Source organism: Colobus angolensis, unplaced genomic scaffold, assembly GCF_000951035.1.
Source record: "Colobus angolensis palliatus isolate OR3802 unplaced genomic scaffold, Cang.pa_1.0 Scaffold8, whole genome shotgun sequence".
NCBI lineage: Eukaryota > Metazoa > Chordata > Mammalia > Primates > Cercopithecidae > Colobus > Colobus angolensis.
Window position 1 is genome coordinate 9,558,065 of NW_012121820.1, and position 21,518 is coordinate 9,579,582.

Consider the following 21,518-nt stretch of genomic DNA (forward strand, 5'->3'; position numbering starts at 1 on the left):
GTGAGAGCTGCAGCTGTGGAGAGGGGTGGTGGGTGTGGGTGAGAGCTGCAGGTGTAGAGGGGGGTGGTGAGAGGGGCAGTGAGAGCTGCAGCTGTGGAGGAGGGAGCCAGGCAGGAAGAGGGAGAAGTGGAATAGACACCCAGCCCTCTCCAGCCTCTTATTGGGGCCGCCAATTGACTGGGCACACTGGAAACCAGTGAGCAAAGGTGCTGGTGATGCAGGCTGTAGAGACGATCTCCCTGGGCACACAGCTAGGTGGGGAATGGATGGGGGTGGGGCAAGGGGAGGAGATGGGGCAGAAGGAAAATAACCAGCCCAAATGTCTGTGTGTGTGTGTGTGTGTGTGTGTGTGTGTGTGTGTGTCTGTCTGTCTGTCTTCCTCCCTTCCACCTCATTCCCAGTGGGGCAACCTGTATTATAAGTTTCTTACCTATCTTTCCATAAATATTCTCCATATAGAGAGCAAACAGGTTGTCTGTTTACACAAACGTTACATACAATAGAAATTATTTTACACCTTGCTACCTGACTTAACATATCTTGGAATTCACTCTTTGTCATAGAGTGACAATAGAAATCAATCTTATTCCTAGGATTGGCTACATAATACTCCTTCAAATGTCTATGCCGCAATTTAGTACTGCTGGACTTGGCTTTGTTTCCAATCTTTTGCTGTTACAGTGTTACAATAAATACCGTGGAGCTCACGGACTAATCAGAGAAAGGCAAAGTCACCTGGCAGCTAAGTGCAACAGATGGTAAGAGCAGACAGCTGGCAGTTAGGGTAAGCTTTCCTGGGGAAGGGTCCTGAAGGATGAGTAGGAGTTCACCAGATAAAGAAGTGAATGATGGTTATGGGGACAAAAGTTTCCAGAAGTCATTTGGGACTTGTACATGTATCATTGTGTACAACTTGAGTATATCTGTTGGTCACATTCCCAGAAGGGGAATCAGTAGCCCAAAAATATGTAGATGCTAGATTTTTAAAGAAAAAAAATGGTTGAACAATTAAATGATAAATGGCAGTATATGGAAACATGGAAAATTACTTCAGTGAGTAAATTATAAAAGTATGGCAGGAACAGCTAACACTTCTATAGTGCTTAAGAAGAGTGCAAGGCACTGTTCTTAGCCCTTTGTGGCCATTAACTCATTTAATTTTCATTACCCTATGATGTAGGCACTATTATTATCCCCACTGTGTTAGTTACCCATCACTGCATAAAAAATTATCCCCACACAGAGCAGCCTAAAACAACACACATTTGTTGTCTTACAGTTCTGCAGGTCAGGTATCAGGGCATGGTGGCTGAGTCCTCTGGCTCAGGGTCTCTCTCAGGCTGCAGTCCAGGTATTGGCCAGGGCTGTGGTCTCATCTGAAAGCTCCACCAGGGAAAGATCCATTTCTCAAACACGCGGTTATTGGTAGGATCCAGTTTCTTGCAGCCTATTAGACCGAGGGGCTCAATTCCTCTCCAATATGGCAGCTTGCTTCAGCAAAGCCAGCAAGAGACTCTGGTGGCAAGAGAGAAGCCACAGTCTAAACGAATCATGGAAGTGACATCCCGTGACTTTTGCATATTCTGTTCTTTAGATGCGTGTCTCTAGGTCCAGCCCACACTCAGGGGGAAGGGATTACACTAGGATGGGAATACAGGAGCCATCTGAGAAATATGCCTGGCATCTCTTACTTTTAAGAAGAGAAAACCAATGCACAGAGGGACTAAGTGACTTGTCTAGGTGAAAGCTAGTAAATCAGAGATTCACACCCACACAGCGTGACTTCAGATTCCATGCCATTAACCACCACGCCTCAAAAATGGAATCTTTATTGTGTTCACAGCCCTGATAAAAAATAGGTGTGTACGTTGTGTTATAAATGGAGGGCCCCCCCAAAAAAGGAAAAAATAATAGGTTCGCACCTGAACAGACAAGGAAGTCTCAAAAGCTAAAATAGCTATTGTGTTAGCGAAGCAACTTCAGTGCGTTGTTGCTTTAACATGATGGTTTTTGTAGTTTGTAAAATTTTAAAATCAGGCATAGATTTTTTGAAAAGGAAGTTTCCCCCTGTGGTTTTGAAGCGCTCTGTCAACTCATGCAGTGAAAGCCTCTTTGCTGGCAGCTAGATCCAGGTTGAACTGCAGGGTCCAATACTCTGTTGGTTGGTGGGGGAGGAGCAAGGCATGAAGTTCCCTCCTTGTCATTTCATTGGTTGCCAAAGTGCAGTCAGACCTCCGTCCTGCAGTCAGCCAGGCGATGTCAGGCCCCAGAGAACCAGACTTTCTTGCAGATGTGAAGGATGTGGGGAACATGCTGGTAACCCAGCCCCAGGCCCTCTCAGACAGGCAGCAGGAATATCAGGAATGTAAAACTCAGGGGCCTCCTTGATATCCCTGGGGGATGAGGCTGGGCTGAGGCAACCACAGCTGCTGGGCCCTGTGGAAAGTGGGCATGAGCTGAAGCGATGCAGCAGATGCAGGGGTCAGCAAAGGCTTTGGTGCCAGGGAGACCTGGGTTTGGGCTTGAGCCAGCTCTGGACTTACTAGCTATGAGCCATGGGCAAATGATTTTCTGAGCCTGCGTTTCTTCTGCCGTGAAGTGCATCATTTGGAGGACATGAGATCACACAGGTTGTTTTGTTTCCTTTTGTTGCTGCAGTAACAAATTACTACAAACTCGGTGGCTTAAAACAATACAGATCTATTCTTTGACAGTTCTGGAGGTTGGAAGTCTAAAATCAGATTTCCTTCTGGAGGCTCGAAGGGGAGGATCTCTGCGCTTGCCTTTTCAACCCCCAGTGGCCCCCTGCGTTCCTGAGCTTATGGTACCTTCCTGTCTTCAAAACACATCACTCCCATCTCTGCTCCCGTCATCACATCGGCTTCTCCTCTTCTGTTATTAAATCTCCCTCTTGTAAGGACACCTGCGGTTACATTTAGGGCCTTCCTGTCTAATCCAGGATGATCTCTCAATCTCAAGATCCTTAATTTAATCACACCCGCAAAGCCCTGTTTGCCATAGAAGGTAACATCCGCAGGTTCCAGACAGTAGGACCAAATATCTTTGGAGCCATTATTCAGCCGATACCTTTGGCTGAGTGTCTGGTGCATAGTTAGCTCTCAGTAAGCAGCACCTCTTTTTTTTTTTGAGACAGCCTGGCTCTGGGCTCTGTCACCCAGCCTGGCTCTGTCGCCCAGTGGCGCAATCTCGGCTCACTGCAACCTCTGCCTCCTGGATTCAAGCAATTCTCCTGTCTCAGCTTCTCGAGTAGCTGGGATTACAGATGCACACTACTGCGCCCAGCTGATTTTTGTATTTTTAGTAGAGACGAGGTTTCACCATGTTGGCCGGGCTGGTCTCAAACTCCGGACCTCAAGTGATCCACCTGCCTCTGCCTCTCAAAGTACTGGGATTACAGGCGTGAGCTGCCACGCCCGGCCGGTAAGCAGCAACTCTTATTACTTTGCCCCGCCTTCTAGGCTGAGAGCTCACACACCCAGTCCCTCACTGGAGGAGGCTTCGCTCCAGCTGGAGGCTGGGGGATTTCAGGGGAGCTTCCAAGATGGAGAGGTTCTACATAGGGCCTGCGGGCTATCACAGCCCCCCAACCTCAGAATCCCCAACACCACCCTTACTCCTCACCTCAACTAGAACAAATCTGCATCGAGCTTGCTGTGTGCCAGGCCCTGTTCCCAGTGCTTTCTGCCAGTCAGTTATCTCTCTAATCCCCACAAACCTGTGAGATAGGGGCTTTTCATAACCTCATTTTACAGATGGAAAAATCAAAGCACAGAGAATTTCAATAAGTCACCCACAGTCATGCATCTGTGTTCCTGACCAACTTGGAATGTACCATGTTAACCGGGTACAGTGACGTGCCCCTGTAATCTGAGCTACTTGGGAGGCTGAGGTGGGAGGATCGCTTGAGCCCAGGAGTTCAAGGTTGCAGTGAGCTGTGATTGCACCACTGCACCCAAGCCTGGGCAACAGAGTGAGACTCTGTCTCTTTAAAAAAAATTTTAAAAAGAAAAAGATGAAAATGTTAATAGCAATTTTTTATTTTAAAAAATGCTCATTTTCCAAAATGTTTTTTTAGGAAGCCATTTTATTTTTATAGTATATACAGTATATATTATATTTACAATATAGAAATAATAAAATACAAATTATGAACATGTCAGCCACCCCGTGGGCTTTCTCCTGCCCCATAGTCTTGTTCTGTACTCAAGACTTTTTACTTGGTCTTATCTCTCTTAGCAGACTCTACATCCTTCAAGAGCAGGGGCCATGTCTGCCTTCATTATTACTTTGATTATAACAAGAATGAGCAAATGACCTAACCTCCCTGTGCCTCAGTTTTCTCTTCTGTAAAGTGGTGGTAGTATCTACCTCATAGGGTGGGATGAGCCCTTAGGTTATTTCCCATTTTTTCTTATTAGAAACAGTGTTCATAGAACTAAGTGTAAGAACTAAAACCATAAAATTCTTAGATGAAAATATAACAGTAAATTGTTATAACCTTGGGTTAGGCAAAACCTTCTTAGCTATGACACCCAAAGCACAAGTCACAAAAGATAGCTAAATTGGACTTCATTAAAATAAAATAACTTTTGTACTTCAAAGGAAAAAAGTAAAAAGAGCCCAGAGAATGGGAAAAATATTTGCAAATCATATATATGGTAAGTGACTTGCATAAGAATATACAAATAAATTTTACAACTCAATAATAAAAATGAAAAAATCCAATTAAAATCTGGCAAAGAATCTGAATAGACATTTATCCTAAGAAGACATACAAGCAGCCATGAAGCACATAGATGCTCAACCTGGTTAGCCATCAGGAAAATGCAAATCAAAACCACGAGATGGCACTTCCCAAACCTCTAGCATGGCAGCAATCAAAATGAAGGATGGGCCAGGCGCGGTGGCTCATGCCTGTAATCCCAGCACTTTGGGAAGCCAAGGTGGGTGGATCACAAGGTCAGAAGATGAGACCATCCTGGCTAAACTGATGAAACCCTGTCTCTACTAAAAATACAAAAAATCAACCTGGCATGGTGGTGCGTGCCTGTAATCCCAGCTATTCGGGAGGCTGAGGCAGGAGAATCACTTGAACCCGGGAGGCGGAGGTTGCAGTGAGCTGAGATTGTGCCACTGCACTCCAGCCTGGGCAACAGAGCAAGGCTCTGTTTCCAAAAAAAAAAAAAAAAAAAAAGAAGAAGAAGGATGATATCAAGTATTTGGGATGATGTGGAGAAACTGGAACTCTCATGTGTTACCAATGGAACATAATACGATACAGCCATCTCAAGACCAGTTCAGCAGATCCTCAAAAGGTTAAACATAGAGTTACCACAGGACGCAGCAATTCTGCTCCTAGGTATATACTCAAGTGGAATGAAAACATGTCCACCCAAAAAACTATACATAGATTTCCATAGCAGCATTATTCAAAATAACCAAAAAGTGGAAACCCTAATGTCCATCAACTATTGAACAGGTAAACAAAATATGGTTTATCCACACAATGGAATATTAGTTGGCAATAAAAAGGAATGCATGCTACAATGTGGGTGAACCCTGAAATGATGTTTAGATGACACATCCATTTGTTGGCAAATGATAGAATTTTGGAAGTGAATGCTGGTAAGCATTGTTATAATAGTAACAAAAACAATAATGATAGCTAATATTTGTTACATGCTCAGTTTATGCTAAGCACGTTTGCGCTCTCTCATTTCAGACTCCCAGGAATTTTGTGAGATTAGTATTCTTGTCCCCATTTCTGAATTGAAGAAACTGAGATCAGAGAGGAAAGGTCAGATATCTAGATGATGGTGCTATGAATTGGACTTGGGATTGTGCCCTTAACCCCTCTTGTGAGGGGCCTCCCAGTAGGGCACTGCCTGCCTCATTGACCACTGTCCATGTCTCTAGCACCCATTTCTGGGCCCCAGATAGCAGGGGCTCAGCACATATTTGCCGAATGAGAATGAATGGAGTCCTGGGTGGAGAGGGGAAGGTCCCATGGGTCAGCGTTCCCTGACTACACCCGCATCCTTGGGAACGGAGGGGGCTTTCTCCTAGGGAGCTCTCTGGGCCAGTGGCTGGACACCCAGCTGTGGTCCTTCCTCTAGATTAGCCCGATCATGGTTGTTCTGGGGGAAATGGCCATGACCAGCCAGAGCTGGGGATGAGGGGTTATTTTGGGAGAGGGTAGGGCAGTGACGTCGGAAGCATCCCCACCTCAGGAAGATGCTGGGCAGCACTTTCCCTGTGACCACTTCAGCAGCCTCCAGAGAGGCTGGCAGTGGCCTGAGCCAGGGACCCAGATTATCTGTCCCCATCATCCAAACCTACCATGGGATTCCTGGGCTGCAGGGTTTTATTATTATTATTATTATTATTATTATACTAAAGTGAACAATTCAGTGGCATTTAGGACATTCAGGATTTTTGTTTCAGTCCCCTTCAAAACACTGTGCCTTTTCTTTTCTTTTCTTTTCTGAGATAGGGTCTTGCTTTGTCACCCAGGCTGGAGTGCAGTGGCGTAATCATAGCTCACTGCAGCCTTGACCTCCCCGGCTCAAGCGATCCTCCCACCTCAGGCTTCCAAGTAGTGGGGACCATTTAGCCACTATGCCTGGCTAAATGTTTTTATTTTATTTTTTTGTAGAGACGGGGTCTCACTGTGTTGCCCAGGCTAAAACTGCACTTCTCATTTTATGTAACAAGCCCTTAGGTAGCACTTCTTGTGTTCTGAGCCACATGACTGTAACCAATTTACTCCTTACACCATTCCTTGGAGACACATGCTCTTATTAGTCTCATTTTACAGATGAGGAGACTGGGCTCGAGGTGATGAGCAGAGCCAGGGTCTGCACCCAGGCAATCTGGCCGGAGTTACCCCCTCTTTGCCACTCCACCATGTGGTTTATAGACTTTGCTCTGAGCCTCTGCTCATCCATGGACTTCCAGAAATGTTGCCTGATTGACCTGGCAGGGCTACATTAGGCTGCGAACTCCCCAGGCGTCTGCTGGGTCCTATTCATTCCCATCCTTGGTCCCAGCAGATGATGGACCTGCCTCAGAGGTGGTACCAGGAAGGCAGCAGCTTGGTGTCGTGGGTAAGAGCCTGGGCAGGTTCACTTTGTAGTGTGTGACCTTGAGAACATGCCTCCAGCTCTGTGAGGCCATATGTGTTTACACAGGAGGCCATGGCATTAAGGCTGGTCACAGAGTGCTCAACAAATAACCAAGATTAATATTATTCATCGTAGTAGTAGAGGACATATTCATTGAGTGAATACATTGAGTACAGGGGTCAGCAGACTTTTGTAAAGGACTAGATGGTAAATATTTTGGTGTTTGTAGGTCATATGGTCTCTATGGCAACCACTTCACTATAGACAATATGAATGAGCATAGCTGTGTTTCAACAAAATTTTGTTTATAGGGATGTGGATATCTGGATTTCATGTAATTTTCATGTGTCACAAAATATTACTTTCTTTTTTTTTTGAGCCAGAGTCTCACTCTGTCACCGAGGCTGGAGTTGGAGTACAGTGGTGCAATCTTGGCTCACTGCAACCTCTGCCTCCCAGATTCAAGTGATTCTCTGCCTCAGCCTCCTAAGTAGCTGGGACTACAGGTGCGCACCACCGTACCCAGCTGATTTTTGTATTTTTTTGTAGAGACAGCATTTCACCATGTTGGCCAGGCTGGTCTTGATCTCCTGGCCTCAAGTGATCCACCTGCCTCAGCCTCCCATAGTGCTGGGATTACATGCGTGAGCCACCATGCCTGGCCCTTACTTTTGTTTTGTTTTTTTTTTTCTAACCATTCAAATATATGAAAACCATTCTTAGTTCATGGGTGGTACAAAAGCTGGCAGCAGGCTGGGTTTAGCCTACCACTGTCATCTGCTGACCTATGCCCTGGAATATAACCTCTGCAAGGGATTTTTGTTTCCTTTCTTTCTTTTTTTCTATTTTTGTTTAAGATAGAGTTGGGGTCTTGCTGTGTTGGCCAGGCTGGTCTGAAACTCCTGGCCTCAAGTGATCCTCCTGCCTCAGCCTCCCAAAGTGTTGGGATTACAGGCGTGAGCCACTGTGCCTGACGATACAAGGGATTTTTGGATGTTCAGTTTGCCTCTATGTCTTCAGTGCCCAGAAAAGTGTCTAGCACATAGTAGGCACTCCATAAAGTTGTACTAAATGAATTAACCAGTACATACAGGTGGGTCTTAAACTGACTTTTTAAGACCAGGATCGTGGCAGGAGGGAGAGAGCCTTCTAGGTGGGGGAACAGCCTAAGCAAAGGCCTAGAGTTGGGGCAAGTCTGGTGAGTGTCCCCCTTTGGCCCCATGAGGCCACCAATGCCTGGTGGAGACAATTGGGAAACAGCCAGGCAGTTAGGGGCCTGGGAGAAGAGATGGGGAAAGGAGGCCAGGGTGGGGCGGGAGCTTCTAGAAGTGGCTCTATTGGGTGATAGCCCTGCTCCTATCCCAGAAACACCAGCCTTATTTTTAACCCTGCTGACGAAAGTTAATCCGAATGAAATCAAGAAGAGTCTCCCTGTTCCTCCCCCAGCCCCAGTGACTGCTCCCTTCCCCCAAGCAGGGTCAGAGCCATCCTCCAGACCCTCACCCAGAGGCACGGATCCAGAGATGGTGAGTGGTCAGGAAATGCTTCCTGCATTTCCCCAGCAGGGCCTTGATTCAGGGAGGAACCTTGGTGCTGAAAGGAAAACATCCAGGCTTCCTATAGGGGGTGGAGAAGGCTGGGAACAACTTCAAGATGGAGCTATCTTTTCTCTCTGCAGAACATGTGCTTCTCAAACTTTAGTCAGGATCTGGAGCACAAAACACAGATTCCTAGGCTCATTCCCTTCAAATTCCGATGAGTCGGTCTGGGCAGAGCCTGCAAATTTGTATTTCTGAGCTTCCGGGTGATGAGGATATTGCGTGGGGGTCACGGACTGCATTACGAGAGGCCCTGGCCTAGAAGCAATAGCCTCCCAGCCACAGTGGTTCTGCCTGCCCTTCATCCCGTGAGCTGCTGGTATACTCCATCCAGACTGCCTCGGGCAAGGGTCTGGAGAGCCTTGAAGGCCATACTCAGTAGCTAGGGTTTTATTGTGAGCACAGTAGGAAGACTTGCAAAGATTTGAAGCAAGGGGTGAGGCCACGGGTGTGTGGTTAAGCAGGCTCGCTGAGCCGCTGTGTGCAGGAGCAGCTGTAGGAGGGAGCTGGCAGGCAGGGGAGATACACGGGAGGGGGTGCAGGAGGAGTGGCAGAGGGTTTAAGAGTTAAAAAGGGAGCCGGAGAGACCGGGCATTGGTGACTGATGGGCTGTGGATGTGGAAGGAGGTGGGAAGGGAGGGTGCTGAAGAACACCGAGATTCCTGGCCTGAAGGCTGGGATCAGAGACTGGGAGCATGGGACAGGGGAGAAGCGCTGATAGGATGCAGCGGGCCAGGCGGTTGGAGATGGACAGGGTGTGCTTCCTTCCAGCACAGCAGCCCTCATTGCCCTGGGCTGTGTGGCCGCCCCGTTCTGGCTGTACACAGTTGGTCCCCCAGGATCTTCCAGGGCTGTGGGGAGAGGCTACTTTTCCTGCCTGGGGAGTCCTCAGCACAGCTTCCAAAGGCATCCTTCTGCTCACATGACCAAAAAAAGGGTCATTTTCTCAGTTTGAAGGCTTATCCAGCCCTTTCCCTCCTCCTCCCTCCTGGGGTTTCAGGTTCCCAGAGAAGTGGCTCTAAAAAGTTTAGAGCTTTGTCTCACACATACTCACATGTAGGCAAAAATAAGCCTGGGGATATGCGTGCAGCACACTCAGTTTTGATGTACAAATGTCATTCCCCTCCTCCTCTTTCACCACCGCCACCAACACCCTATCATGATCGTCGTCATCATCATCCTCAAGGCTAAACACTTTCACGTGTTCTCTGTCACTTAGTTTTCACAGCAAGTTCAGGAGGGGAGAATTACTATCTCCACTTTACAGATGAAGAAACTGAGGCACAGAGAGGTAAAGCTATGCATGCACCCGAGGTCCTAGAGTCCCAGTGGGGTGAGGTGAGTGAGTAAGTGAGGGATCCAAGTGCAGGGTCCAATCCAGGCTTTATTTAAAATTTTCTTCATAGGTTGTTCATCAAGGATTTATTTTTGCATTAATTTTGACTTTTAAAATATTGCATTAAAATGTGATTCCTCTTGATCACTGAGTTTTTTGGCAACCCCGTAAATTTTGCCCCTGAGGTGAGTGCCTTGGTCAGCTCATTCTGTCCCTGGCCTTGGCAGAGCCCAAATTGGAATCCAGGGCTTCTAATTCCAAAACTATGTGCTCTTAACTCTTCCCTAGGCTGCCTCCTTGCCCCTACATATGTGCATGCCTGCATGTGTGCCTTCAGCCATGTATTCATTCATTCAGTTAACATTACTGTGGCAATATGGCATAGTGGAGAGGCAGGGGCTTGGAAATCAGATAGCTCCAGGTTTGGAATCTTACTCTGCTGCTTGCTATTGAGTGGAAATTGAACCTGTGGTTAGGATGCAGACTCTAGATCCCAGAATGCTTTGGTTTGAATCCTTACTCTGGTACTTACTAGCTATGTAAGTTTGGGTGGATTCTTTTTTTCTTTTTGAGATACGGTCTTGCTCAGTTGCCCAGGCTGGAGTGCAATGGTGCGATAATAGCTCACTGCAGCCTCGATCCCCTAGGTTCAAGCAATCCCCCACACCTTGGCCTTCTGAGTAGCTGAGACTACAGGCGTGCGCCACCACACCTGGCTATGTTTTTTTTTTTTTTTTTTTTTTTTAATTTTTAGTAGAGACAGGGTCTTGCTATGTTGCTTAGGCTGGTCTTGAACTCCTGAGCTCAAGTGATCTTCCTGCCTCAGCCTCCCAAAGTGCTGGGATTACAGGCACGAGCCACCGTGCTGGCCTGGGTTCTTTAGAACCCTCCTGTGCCTTGAATGTCTCCTCTGTAGAGAGGGATGATGGGAATAACATCTACCCTGTAGAGTTATTGGGGGGGTTAAATACGTTAATTTCTGTAAAGCCCTTGGCATGTATTAAGTGCTTTGTAAATATTAACTATTTTGTTTCCTTGAGCAAGATACCTTTCTGAACCTATTTCCCCACCTGTGAAGTAGGGATGGGTAAACACTACCTCACTACTCACAGTTTTGAGGTTTGTAAGGGATAAAAGGCCTGGTGCATAGCAGAAGCTTAAGGGAATTTATCCTCCTTACTATGCACCCAGTTCTCTGCTGGAGACTGAGATAAAGACACACACACATCAACTCCCCAAGGAATTAACTCATCTGTAGAGAGTGGACACTCTGACTTGGCTTTGAAACTCATCGAAGGCACCAAGCTCTTCCTCAGTCTCAGCGTCCTTGCACGTGCCCTTCTGTCTACCCGGTTCATTGACCCACCCACCTCTTATGGGCCTAATGTATGTGTTTCTTCAAGTCTCAACTCAAATGTCAACTTCCTTAAGGAATCCTTTCCTGACCAGCCCACCTCCACCACCATCAACATTAAGTCTTTCTGTCCTGCATTTTCATTGTATTCTCTATTCCTCCTTCGCGGCATATTTCACAATTATAATTAGGTACTTTTTATTTCATTGCATTTTATTAAATAGTTTGTGTGTCTGTTTACTAGCCAGCTCCCTCATCTGACAGTGGCCTTTCTGGTCCACAGAGTCTCTGTCCTCAGTTCCTGGCCATGCTTAGCTCCTGGCAGAGGCTCTGGCACATGCTCAGCTGCTGGTATAGAGCAGGCTTGTCTAACCCGTGGGCTGCATGCAGCCCAGGACGGCTTTCAGTGCCGCCCAACATAAATTCATAAACTGTCTTAAAATGGTATGGGATTTTTTGTGTGTGATTTGTTTTTTCTTTTGAGCTTATCAGCTATCGTTAGTGTATTTTCTGTGTGGTCCGTGACAATTCTTCTTCTTCCAATGTGGCCCACAGAAGCCAAAAGATTGGACACCACTGCCCTAGAGTTACGTTGCCTGGGTTCAAAATCCCAGCTCCTGCACTTCAGGACTCTGTGACCTTGGGCAAATTGCTTAACCTGTTTGCGCTTCAATTTTCTTTACTGTAAAATAGGGATAGTAATAACAGCACCAGCTTCCTAAGCCATTAGAATGAGCATATGAGATAATCTTCATAACTCCTTTAGAACCATGCCTGGCCCGTTCAGAAACTGGACTGTTATTACTTTAGTGGGTTCTTCTGTGAGTTAAGCTAGGCTGACAGCTGAAACAGACATCCCCCAAATCTCAGGTACTTAACACAATGAATGTTTAAGATTTGCTCCTCTCACGTGCAACTGTGGGGCTGTGGGAAGGGGCTTTGCTCCACGCAATCATTTTATGGGCTCAGATTTCTTTTTTTTTTTTTTTTTTGAGACAGAGTCTTGCTCTGTCGCCCAGGCTGGAGTGCAGTGGCACGATCTTGGCTCAGCAAGCTCTGCCTCCTGGGTTTACGCCATTCTCCTGCCTCAGCCTCCCGAGTAGCTGGGACTACAGATGCCCGCCACCGCGCCTGGCTAATGCCCAGGCTGGAGTGCAGTGGCGCTATCTCAGCTAGGATGGTCTCAATCTCCTGACCTCATGATCCGCCCGTCTCGGCCTCCCAAAGTGCTGGGATTACAGGCTTGAGCCACCACGCCCGGCCGGGCTCAGATTTCTTAACTTGGAGTCCATGGGAGGGTCTGTGGATAGATTTCAGGTATCCATGAACTTGGATGGTGAGAGTTAGATTCCCCAGAAGTGGAGCCTGAAGTGGGGATTCTTGTGTAAGTGATTTATTGAGGGAGGCTTTCGGGAGAGAGGAGAATGACACACAGGATGGCGTAGGGAAGGAGCTGAGCAAAGATGTGGTCTCAGCTAGAGACCTGCTTCAGCCAGTCCACGGGGAGCTCTGGAGCGTGGATTGTACTTGCTGCAGCTGAAGTTCCTTCCTCTTGAGGCAAGAGGAGGCTGACCAGTACCAGTCATTGGTATGGGCTGCCTGGGTTTAGGGGTAGGCAGGGCAGCATTTTAACTTCTGGAACAAGGTGGCTTCTATGGGCTACAATTCTCTGGGGTAGTCAGGAGCCATCAGCAGCCAACACATCAGCCGGGGGTGGGCACATTTGCCCAGTGAAGGGATCTGCATAGGGCACCAGAAGGACCCACTACAATGGGAAAAGCTACATCTATATTTTTATTAACTCCAACTGAAATGTAGCCTTCTCTTCAATTGTGGAAATAGGCAATAAACCATAATAGTAGTAGTAGCAGCTGTGACTTTGTCACCAATAGAAATCTCACATATTTTCATGTCATATTATATGTTGTAATTAGATATCCTTGAAATATCCTTTATGCTAATCTATACTTTAAAATTACAGTAGTTAACAGACCTGATATTTTGTTTAATGTGATTATAAAGATATAGATTATTATTTTACAAAAGTGTTGTTTTAAATATTTTGGAAGCAGTATGTCAAGTAACTGCATCCTTTTGTAATCCTATGTATTTTACGCATTTGAAAACATTATTCTGAGAAGGATTCCATAGGCTTCACCGCACTGCCAAAGGGAACTGTGACACAGAGGTTGAGTCCCCTATTCTGGGGACTCAGCCTGCTCCGCAATCAACCAGCAATGCTGGGGAAAAAAGAGAAGTCACAGAGGTTTTTATGGGCCAAGCCTGGAAATAGCATACATGATGTCTTCCCATAATGCACTGGCCAGAACTCAGTCACTTGACCACACCTAACCGCAAGGGAGACTGGGAAAGGTAGTCTATCTGTGTGCTCAGAAAGAAGAAGAAATGATCTGGAGAATGCATAGCAGTCTGGGCCATGAGGCTCAATAAATATTCGTTGACTGCCTGAGTGAAAGAACGCTCTGTTTAGCATGTCTCTTTGTGGGTTGGGGAGAAGGGGCAGAAGGCTGGTTCTCTGGAAGGATCCTGAGTCTTCTGCCACATTGTCTCCATAGGACAAGCCACGCCAAGGCCAAAGCTGAGGCAGCGGAACAGGCCGCCCTGGCTGCCAACCAGGAGTCCAACATTGCTCGCACTTTGGCCAGGGAGCTGGCTCCGGACTTCTACCAGCCAGGTAGGGCCAGCCAGGGAATGATGGGCAGGGTAGGGCTATCCCTAGGGTGGGTGCTTTTCTTTGCTTACTGGAATCTGAGATGCCCAAGTGGTTTCCTGGATGCCCGTGACTCTCGGAAACTGGGGCATGGTGCAAATGTGGGATGGGATGATGCAGGGGTAGGTGGGGAGACACATCTCTGCCTTCATGCTGAGCTCGTGGGGAGGGCAGCAGAGGCACTCCAAGTGGTCTTTTCTCTGATCTGAGCAGGGAAAACAGTTGGAGCTGGTGAAGCTTAGAGGGGAGAAGTCACTGGTGGATGAGAAGGAAAAATGGCTTCTTGCACTTGCCTGACAGTTTCAGTCGAGCATTGAGCACTGTCCGTGTGTCAGGCACTGTGCCGGGCTCTGGGGTTATATAAGTGGGGTCCAAAATCTAGGGGAGCAGAGAGTCACAAAAACAACAGAGCTAGGGGTACAATAAGCAGACTCTGCATTCGTTCAAACCCTGATTCCGCTGCTTCCCAGCTGTGAGACTTTGAGTGAGGTGTTTAACCTCTGTAAACCTCAGTTTCCTGATCTGTAAAATGGGAGTAAGAACTGTACCTGCTTTTTTGTGGATGGATTACATGCATGTAGGGTACATTCCCAGTCCTCAGTAAGCTCTCAGTGACTGTGGCTGTTGTCTCATGATTACGGTTCCATTTCGCACAGCAGGATGAGCACTGTGGTTAGAATGGGAGCGGAGGGAACTCACAGGAAGCAGTTAGGCAAGAGGAAGTGTTAGAGAAGGCTGCCCTCCGGAGAGGCCATTTGAGCTGAATCTTGCAGGCTGAACAAGAGTCTGTCAAGTCAGTGGGTCTCAAATTTGACACAGATTTCTGGGCCTACCCCCAGAGTTTCTGACTCAGTAGGTCTCAGGTGGAGCCCATGAATGAGTGTGCATTTCTAAGGATCAGGTGATGCAGCTGCTGCTAGTCTGAGACCGCACTCTGAGAGCTGCTGCACCAGATAGTGCTGGGTGGGATGAGTGGAGGAGGCGCAGAGGCACAGAAACTCGGACAGAGTGGCATGCCAGGAAGCCAGATCACAAAGTAGGCCGTGGGTCCCGAGAATCAAGGCTGCAGAGTAAGGAGGACCTCCTGGCCTTGGTAGAGATCTGGCACATGGATAGAGTGGTGGGAGCCCCTAAGGGACAGAGGTGGGCATTCTCTGCAATGAAGGTTTTTTTTGTTTGTTTTTTTGTTTGTTTGAGATGGAGTCTCACCCTGTCGCTAGGATGGAGTGCAGTGGTGCGATCTCGGCTCACTCGCTATAACTGCCGACTCCCTGGTTCAAGCAATTCTCCTGCCTCAGCCTCCTGAGTAGCTGGGACTACAGGCACAGGCCACCACGCCCAGCTAATTTTTGTATTTTTAGAGAGAGAGGGTTTTCACCATGTTGGCCAGGATGGTCTCGATCTCCTGACCTTGTGATCCGTCCTCAGCCTCCCAAAGTGCTGGGATTACAGGCGTGAGCCACCATGCCCAGCCATGTTTTAATGTTAATTAAACATTTTTAAATTTAAGTTAATGACATGATCAGATGTGCGTTTTCTAAACGTGATCCTGGCTGCAGAAAGGAGGCCAAAGGAGACCAGATGGAAAACCCAGGAGTGAAAACCTGTGCCTGGGAGGATCCCTCACTTCTGGTCACAGCGCTCCCCCTGCTGGTCTATGCCGGTGCCGGACCCTGAGCTCCGCCTTTGACATACATTTCTCAATCCTTCCATTCGTATTTATAAAATAGGTATGATCAGGCCCATGTTTCAGATAAGGGAATGGAAAGAGACTCGTGCCATAGTAAAGGGCATCGCCTCTGGAGCCAGACTGCTGGGTACTAGTCCTGGCTCTGCCCTTAGACAGCTGTGTGACTTTGGGCAAGTGATGTAACCTCTCAGAGCCTCCCTTTGAGGTTCACAGTAGCATCAACTCCATAGGGTTACTACAAGGATTCGATGAGTTAATATTTGGAAAGTGCTTAGAACAGTGCCTGGCACTTGCTCAGTGCTATGTGAGTGCCTACTGAGCCCACGAATGAGGCTCGAGAGGTGAAGTGGCTGGCCCAGGATGGCCCAACAGTGGTGCCGAGTTTGAACCCAGCCTCCCTGTGTGCCCCTGGCAGGTCCAGAATATCAGAAGCGCCGGCTGCTGCAGGAGATCCTGGAGAACTCGGAGAGCCTGCTGGAGCACCCCGACCGGGGCGCCAGCGCAGCAGGCCTCCCAGAGCCGCCCCGCGAGAGTCCTCAGCTGCACGAGCGTGAGACCCCTCGGCCGGAGGGTGGCCCCCCGTCACCTGCCGGGACGCCCCCGCAGCCCAAGCGGCCCCGGCCCGGGGCATCCAAGGACGGCCTGCTGAGTCCGGGCGCCTGGAACGGCGAGCCCAGCGGCGAGGGCAGCCGGCCAGTCACTCCTTCCGAGGCCGCGGGCCGCCGCAGCCCCGGGCGTCCAGCCACCGAGCGTATGGCCATCGAGGCTCTGCAGGCGCCGCCTGCGCAGTCGCGGGAGCCGGAGGTGGCGCTTTACCAGGGCTACCACAGCTATGCTGTGCGCACCATGCCGCCCGAGCCTCCGCCCTTCGAGGACCAGCCCGAGCCCGAGGTCTCCGGGTCCGAGTCCGCGCCCTCGTCGCCGGCCACCGCCCCGCTGCAGGCCCCCACGCTCCGAGGCCCCGAGCCTGCACGCGAGACCCCTGCCAAGCTGGAGCCCAAGCCCATCAACCCCAAAGCCGAGCCCAGGGCCAAGGCCCGTAAGACTGAGGCCCGAGGGCTGACCAAGGCCGGGGCCAAGAAGAAGGCACGGAAGGAGGCAGCGCTGGCGGCAGAGGCGGAGGTGGAGGTGGAAGAGGTGAGGCTGTCAGAGAAGGTGTGCCGAAGGTCGGGTTCCCTAGAGGTAGCAGGGCTTGAGGCAGGACTCATGGGCGGGGGATTTGGGGGTTGCTGTGGTGCGAGAGACCGAAGCAGGATAGAGCAGGGCAAAATGCAGCAGGGCTGGGGATTAGGGGAGTATAGCCTTGGCCTGGTCCATAGAGGACTTTGGAGCATAAATGTCCCCGTGGAGTCCTCCTGCCTTTGCACCTGGTATCCCATTGGCAGAGGCAGTTCTCATGAGCAGGGGGCAGCTGGGAGCCTGAGCAGCTGAAGGTTGGGTCTATTTGCCCAGTCGGGAGTTTGGGCTGAGCACCAGCAGCATCTGCTATAAGGTGTAGCAGTGAGGGCTTCCTGGAGGTGGAAGAAAGGCCCGACAGGACTTGGGTTATAGACCTCCTGACTTATGGGAGGCAGGGAGCTAGGAACTGCAGCAAAAAAGACTGAAGCTGGGCTCTGAGGGACAGAAGAATGTGTCCCAAGGGGAAGTAGCAGTAAAGAAGGCAGGAGGCCTGGGTTCCAGGCCTGATTCACACACTATATGACTTGGAGCATGATCTTGTCCTTCCCTGGGCCCTGAGGGATTTGGTTATTTCTAAGAGGCCTTTCAGCTGTGATGGTCTGCCATCCAGGTGACAGGATACAACAGTGAACAAACACGGCAGTGCTGTTAGGAAGATCCATCCAGAAGTTCTTGCTCTGTCCAGCCTTGCTGTGACCTGGGTGGGGGGTGTCTCAGAGGCCATGGGGACTCAGGCAGCCTCTCTCTACCGCTCCCAGGTCCCCAACACCATCCTCATCTGCATGGTGATCCTGCTGAACATCGGCCTGGCCATCCTCTTCGTTCACCTCCTGACCTGACCCTCGCCTACCAGGTGCAGCCAGCTGGCTGGAGGAGGGGTTGGGGGTAGGAGCCCCTGGGGAGTTCTGAGCCAGGGTGGTGGGAGGAGGGACCTACCGGGTACTTGGATGACAGTCCTGTGACTGACTGAGGCCCACCCACCTGTAGAAGCCAGGACCTAGAGTGTGATTTGATACCAACACACACAGACACACACACACACACACACACACACACTCTTACTTCATTAGCTCAGTGTTTGCAGAGCACCTGCTCTCTGTCAGGTGAGCACTGAGGGCTTCGTTCACTCATTCATTTGGCCAACATGTACTGCTCTGGTGGGAGCTGGGTATACCGCAGGGCCTCACTGCTGCTCTAAGAATGTGGTGAACACAATGAAAGTAACCCTGAACTTAGAGCTCATTACAGAAAAGTCTTGCAGTTCAAACATTAAGCACAACAGGTCTAGATTGAGCTCACCTGGGACGGTGGGACACTCATCTCTGTGCTCCCTTTCTCTCTGCCCCACTTCAGTCTTTAATCCCTTGGTCCCCCAGCCTCCTCCCGTTCCTCTGCCCATTGGTTCCCTCTCAGTTTTCTCCCCACGATGGAGCTGGGGGCTGGGGTAAGTTCCCATGAAGTGGAGTGGGCTGGGCTGGGCTGAAGGAGAGTAGCCCTTACTGTTCTCAAGATGAAGCATCTACAAGACAAAATCTTCCCCCTGCTGGAACCAGCCTTCACAGCCTCAGTCCCATGCTTGGCGATAATAACAGGGTTTCTGCCTTTTCCCCAGCCCCCCTTTTTTGGTCCTAGCTTAGTTTGGGCTAGAGGTTCTTAATCAGCTCCAGGAGAGTCTGTGCTGTCACCATGTAAACAGTCAATGACAAAAATACCAGCCTGGTAGGTGCTGCCGTGGGGGTGAACGCTGGAGCTCTGCAGGTTCCATGTTTTGCAGGTGCGCTGGGAATGTTTCCTGCAGGCACTGATTCCTTTAATGACCTGAAGGGTGAAAAGGAGTGAACCGGATGACAGTGGGGGATGAAGAGGGAAGAGATAAGTGCACCAGCAAAGGGAACAGCACGTGCAAATAAACAGAGGCAGGCAGCCAGGGCCAGGAGAGGCCTCGGGGACCTGTTTGTGACCTGCTGAATATCAGAACCAAGGGACAAGGCTGTCTGGGGGGTGCAGAGGTGGGATCTTGCCCCAGAGAAGATGAACCCTGAGGCCTGAGCCCTGCACCTGGCTTGGCGTCCCTGTCACTGCCCTCCCTCCCTCACCTGACCCTTTTGCTATCTCTTTGCAGAGCCGGAACTTCCTGCTGAGGACATGAGGACCGTCTTTTTGCAGTGCCAGGCAGGGTGGCCAAAGAGGACTGGACTCTGGACCCGGAGCCCCGTGGTCCAGTTCACATTCACCCCACAAGAGTTTCAGGAGGCCTCCCACGGTGCCTGTGCTGGGTGGCGGTGGTGGCGCCAAGAGGAATGGAAAGTCCTGGGCTCCTTCAGGAGCTCTCTGCCCAGGGGCAAGGAGAGCCCAGAGAGAAGCACCCTGATCTCTTGAGCTTCCTGATCTGCTCCTGTCCCCTGCCTTCCTCCACTCCCTTGCCTTTCCCTAGGTTGTCCCCTCCCTGGGCTTTTGTGTGTTTTGGGAAATGTCACCTAACCAGGACGTTAATATTCAATCCCATCCCCATTCCTCCCACCCTGCCCCACTTTGATTTAATCCTTTGGCTGTGGGCTGAGGCCTCCCAGGGAAGCTGGGTGGGGTGGGTGCTGAGACCCCCTCAGACCAGTGCAGAGGCCTGTCCTTGTGCAGTCTGCACCCCGCACCGTCTCCCTTGCCTGTAGATGTTCTGGGTGACAGTAGAGGAAATGGACAAGGTCAGTTTGAATATCCCAGAACACAGTGCTCTGTCTCCTCCCACCAGTCCGGTTAGCTTCCCTTCTTGACCAATAGATGAGGGGAGACCCCATGGAGCCTCTGGCTGGGAAGCCACTGGCCAGGTGGCCAAGGGGCGGGGGTGGGAAGAGGGGTTAAGGTGCAGTGATGATGGCCTGCTTTGGAGTGTGTCTGAGACTGGGATTGAATTTGGGGTTTCCCGTGTGCTGGGGATGCTAGAGGGTCACCTGCAGGAGGCCTGGGACCGGTGAGAGAAATCTTCTGTGATGCCCTGTGAAATGGCTTGTCTCCTCCCCCATCAGGGCCCACTGAAAGCTCAGGGGAGCACAGAAGCCCATGGAAGCCCAGGGAGATGTCCCTGGGGCAGACACTCAGGCAGGTGTCGAAGACACGCTGCTTGTCAAGAAGCATTTCCCGGCAGGAGAGGAGCAAGTCTGGGGCTCCAGCTGGGTACAGCCTGGGTGCAGTTATAAGCCCCTTTGGCTTACTTGGCAGAAGACGGCTACTTGGATGTACCTCACTTAAAGATGTTTTGTACCACACTAGGTCTCTGGGCCCTTGGGTTTCCTGGGGGTGGGGTGAGGGCCAAAGGCTGTGGTTTCCTGCCTCCAGGAAGATGGAGGGAAAGAACTTCCAGGCCCCTCCAAGCCTGGGGAAGGACGTGGCCTCCAAGCTGAGCCAGAGGGAACTGCTGCTGTCCTCCCTTCATTTCTGTGGACCTTGGGGGCTTTGGCTTTGTGGCAGGACCTCCCCAGGCAGCTCTGGGACCTAGGAGTTTGCTTCTGATGGGGTCAGCTTCCCCATTTCCCCTCAGTGCTTGGGAACCTTCTCCCTTAGCTTCACACTTGCTGTTTCAAGCCCTGCTGGGACCTTGTGACTTGGCTGGAATCTGGGACTGCATTTTTCATGGAGGAGAACCTGCAGATTCTTCCATGCTCAGCTGGCCATGGCCCACAGCTCTGTATCTGCGTCTCAGCTTCTCAAGACTCCTGGAGCATGAGGGGAATGGGGCAAGGGCACTGCTCAGTGCTGACGGGCTCCAGGCTCAGTCTCTGAGATTCTTGTCCTGGTTTTTGTTGGCTGGTGCTGGAGACAAGCCTGTGCCTGCCAAAGCTCCCAGGCCTAGTTTGGGGGCTGGTGTTTGGGGTTGGGGTTCAGGATGCTGCAGTCTGTGCAATAATAAATCTGCATCTGCTCACGGGCTCTGGCTGGGCTGCAACGTGCTTGTGGGTCCAGGATGAGGGGCTGGCTCAAGGAGGGTGGGTGGAAAGAGGCTGGGAGATGTGGGTCCTGCCCGTCTGTGTCCTCGTTCTCACGATACTTGAGGGGCAGCTGAAGGGCTTCAGTTTGAATGGGGGCTCAAAGGCCACAGAGCTTCTACAGTGGAGTTTCTGAAGCAAACTTCCAGAAACTTCTATGAGTAGCTGACAATAGAATCAAGAGCCTGCCCTTTGAGGTGGAGTCCCCCCAGGCTCCAATGCTAGCCCGGCCACTTTCTTCACTTCTCTGAGCCCCTGTTTTCTTATCTGTAAAATGGGGATAATAACAGTGCCTACGTTCTGGCAGTGGGGATTACATTAGATGTTGAGGCTGTAGAAAGCAGTGGAGAAATGGAGACGAGTGTTGTTATCACACTACGGTGCTGTTAGCTCTGTTACAAGCCCTCTTGCATTTTGATAGAGGATCCCAGGGACCCCAAAGGGGTGGAGGTGATTCAGGTACTAGTTGTTTAGTCAGAATATCTCAATCAGTGGGGGACTCTGATGT

The 21,518-nt window shown here is 50.0% G+C and overlaps 1 protein-coding gene across 1 annotated transcript in view; it reads left to right on the forward strand.

Annotated features, from left to right (window-relative positions):
- The window catches only part of JPH2 (junctophilin 2), an 82,397-nt gene extending 61,443 nt beyond the window's left edge, over positions 1-20,954 (forward strand). The window contains exons 3-6 of the mRNA XM_011929199.1: positions 14,010-14,128; positions 16,270-16,991; positions 17,792-17,886; positions 19,156-20,954. Of these exons, the coding sequence (XP_011784589.1) occupies positions 14,010-14,128; positions 16,270-16,991; positions 17,792-17,872 (922 nt within the window). The 3' untranslated portion in view covers positions 17,873-17,886; positions 19,156-20,954. The remainder of the gene's footprint in view (positions 1-14,009; positions 14,129-16,269; positions 16,992-17,791; positions 17,887-19,155) is intronic.
- Positions 20,955-21,518: the final 564 nt, after the last annotated feature.